The 2,312-nt window shown below is 40.1% G+C and overlaps 1 protein-coding gene across 1 annotated transcript in view; it reads right to left on the bottom strand.

Annotated features, from left to right (window-relative positions):
- The window catches only part of Tmem236 (transmembrane protein 236), a 47,215-nt gene extending 45,957 nt beyond the window's left edge, over positions 1-1,258 (bottom strand). The window contains exon 1 of the mRNA XM_021194987.1: positions 942-1,258. Coding sequence (XP_021050646.1) covers positions 942-1,192 — 251 coding nt within the window. The 5' untranslated portion in view covers positions 1,193-1,258. The remainder of the gene's footprint in view (positions 1-941) is intronic.
- Between the last annotated feature and the right edge of the window lie 1,054 nt (positions 1,259-2,312).

Raw genomic sequence — 2,312 nt, 5'->3', positions numbered from 1 at the left:
GGAGAAGGAGAAGGAGAAGGAGAAGGAGAAGGAGAAGGAGAAGGAGAAGGAGAAGGAGAAGGAGAAGGAGAAGGAGAAGGAGAAGGAGAAGGAGAAAGAAAGAAAAGTCACACTGGGCGTGGTGGTGCAAGCCTTTAATCCCAGAATTTGGGAGGCAGAGGCAGGCGAATTTCTGAGTTCGAAGCCAGCCTGGTCTACAGAGTGAGTTCCAGGACAGCCCTGTTGCTGAAGTTGTTTTCACTCTTTTTAAGATCTCACTATGTAGCCCAGGCTGACCTAGAACTGGAGGATCCTCCTGCCTTAGCCTCCTGTTTGCTGGGGTTACAGGCATGTGGCAATGTCAAATCTTTATCTAAGGTAATTCTGTATTATCACAGACATATTTTCTCCCCAAAAGGGATAATAGGACTTAAGAGTTAATAGAACTTATGACCATCTGAAGCATTCTTTTATTTTTTAAAAATAATAAATGATATAAATAAATATTAATAAATTAATAAATCATGCCTTAGACCAACAAAGTCCAATGTAAATACTTAAAAGGAGATGTTACTTTCAGTTTGACATAAAAGCAAAATTCTGCAATTCTAAGCTTGTTATTATGATGTGTGTAGAGCAAGTCTGAAGACTTTGTATAATTTAGTGTACTGAGACATTACTGGCAATATTCAAACCAATATACCTTGTTAACTTATGTCATTTGTTATTTAGGGGAAAAAATGATCATAGAAAATGTAGATGATGCCATAACATCAATACATTGACATAAAAGATATTAAAGATACCACAACATCAATACATTTACAGAAGTTAAGTGCAATGTCACTATTAATCTTGTACACTCTTGTGCTAAATTCACTTGCTTAGCACATATGTGCACACCATATTGAAGAATAAAAGCGCATCAGGGGGGCTCCCTGCTAATGAGGTCCTCTACTTACCATCCTATAATTTTCTTATAAAGATGTCGTTTCTTGAATAGGACAACTTTTACCGGAACCCAGATCAGGAGACTCACTACAGCCACATAGGCGATGGAGCAGGAAACAATGAGCCAATAGTGAGTCCTTTCAGACTTTGTTCGCTGATTGGCAGTTGCAAACTGTTCCATTATCACAAGGGTAGGAATGGAGAAGGCAGCAAACTCAAGAAGCTCAAAAACCACCAGTTTGATTATTTTGCCAGAAGCCATCCTGAGAAGCAGTAGGCAGCTGAGGCCCTGGCACTCCCCTGTTCACAGCGAGCAGCACATAAACACACACTGGGATCAAGTTCCTTGTACTCAAATCACTAACCAGGGATTTTATTCTTTTATTGACCCTCATATGGTTCAATGATCTGAGTTAACAGTCATAGTTCTCTTAAAGAAACAGAACCGCTGTAGAAGTGACCACTAAATATATTTACACATGCCCTACTGGAAGTCAGATGAACTCTCAAGCATGGAACACTGGTTAAAATGGGAGTGGGGGAGGGGTGGTTATATTGTTTGTTGTTTTTTTTAATGCCATGTTTATGGGTACATTTTCACAAGAGTCATTTATATAATAGATAGTCCTTATGATATAGAACCACTAGAATAATGTAATTCTAGAGTTTAAAAAGACTTCAATTATTATATTGCACCTGTACATTCAGTACCCCGTTTTTACATGTAAGTAAACTCATGCAGAGAGGCACTCACAGTCCAGGATTTCATCTTCGAAGTTACTCTTTATAATTCTTCCAAGTTCTGAGAAAAGAAGTTTGGGTTGAATTTATCAGCTTTCTAACCAGGGATCCTGACAAAGTCTTCTTTCATTATTTATATCGATCGGTGTGCAGCACAGATTAACACAGCTTGTCCCTCACAGGTCAGGAAACTGTCACAGAACTGACAGAAGCCTGTCCCTAGATTTGCACATTCAGAGCTCTTTACCCTGTCTACAAGTCACATGAGATACCTAAAATGCATATGTATCCATGGAAGACCCTTCATAAAAATTATTTGGGGCCCCATGGTGATCCTTTTACTATGTATTCTGGGGTGATGATGAACAGCAGGGCTGCCTGCTCTGAACATGTCCACAGACCAATAGAGAGAACAAACCTACAAATTACAACAGAAAGCAAAGGCGAGAGGTATAAACTACCAGGGACAATAAAGCTAAGTGTGGAGGAACACTGTATTTGCCTTGAGAAAGGAAAGGAAAGATGAAGGATGAGCAAGATGAGTGAGGGGTGTTGGAGGTGCTGCAGAGAGAGAACAACAGAGATAAGAGACCTGCAGTGGCCAGTGAGAGCCAGCAGGGCAGAGCAGGTCCAGGAGAAGG

Source organism: Mus pahari, chromosome 3 (assembly GCF_900095145.1).
Source record: "Mus pahari chromosome 3, PAHARI_EIJ_v1.1, whole genome shotgun sequence".
In the NCBI taxonomy this organism is placed as follows: domain Eukaryota; kingdom Metazoa; phylum Chordata; class Mammalia; order Rodentia; family Muridae; genus Mus; species Mus pahari.
This window is presented reverse-complemented; position numbering and strand designations above follow the sequence as displayed.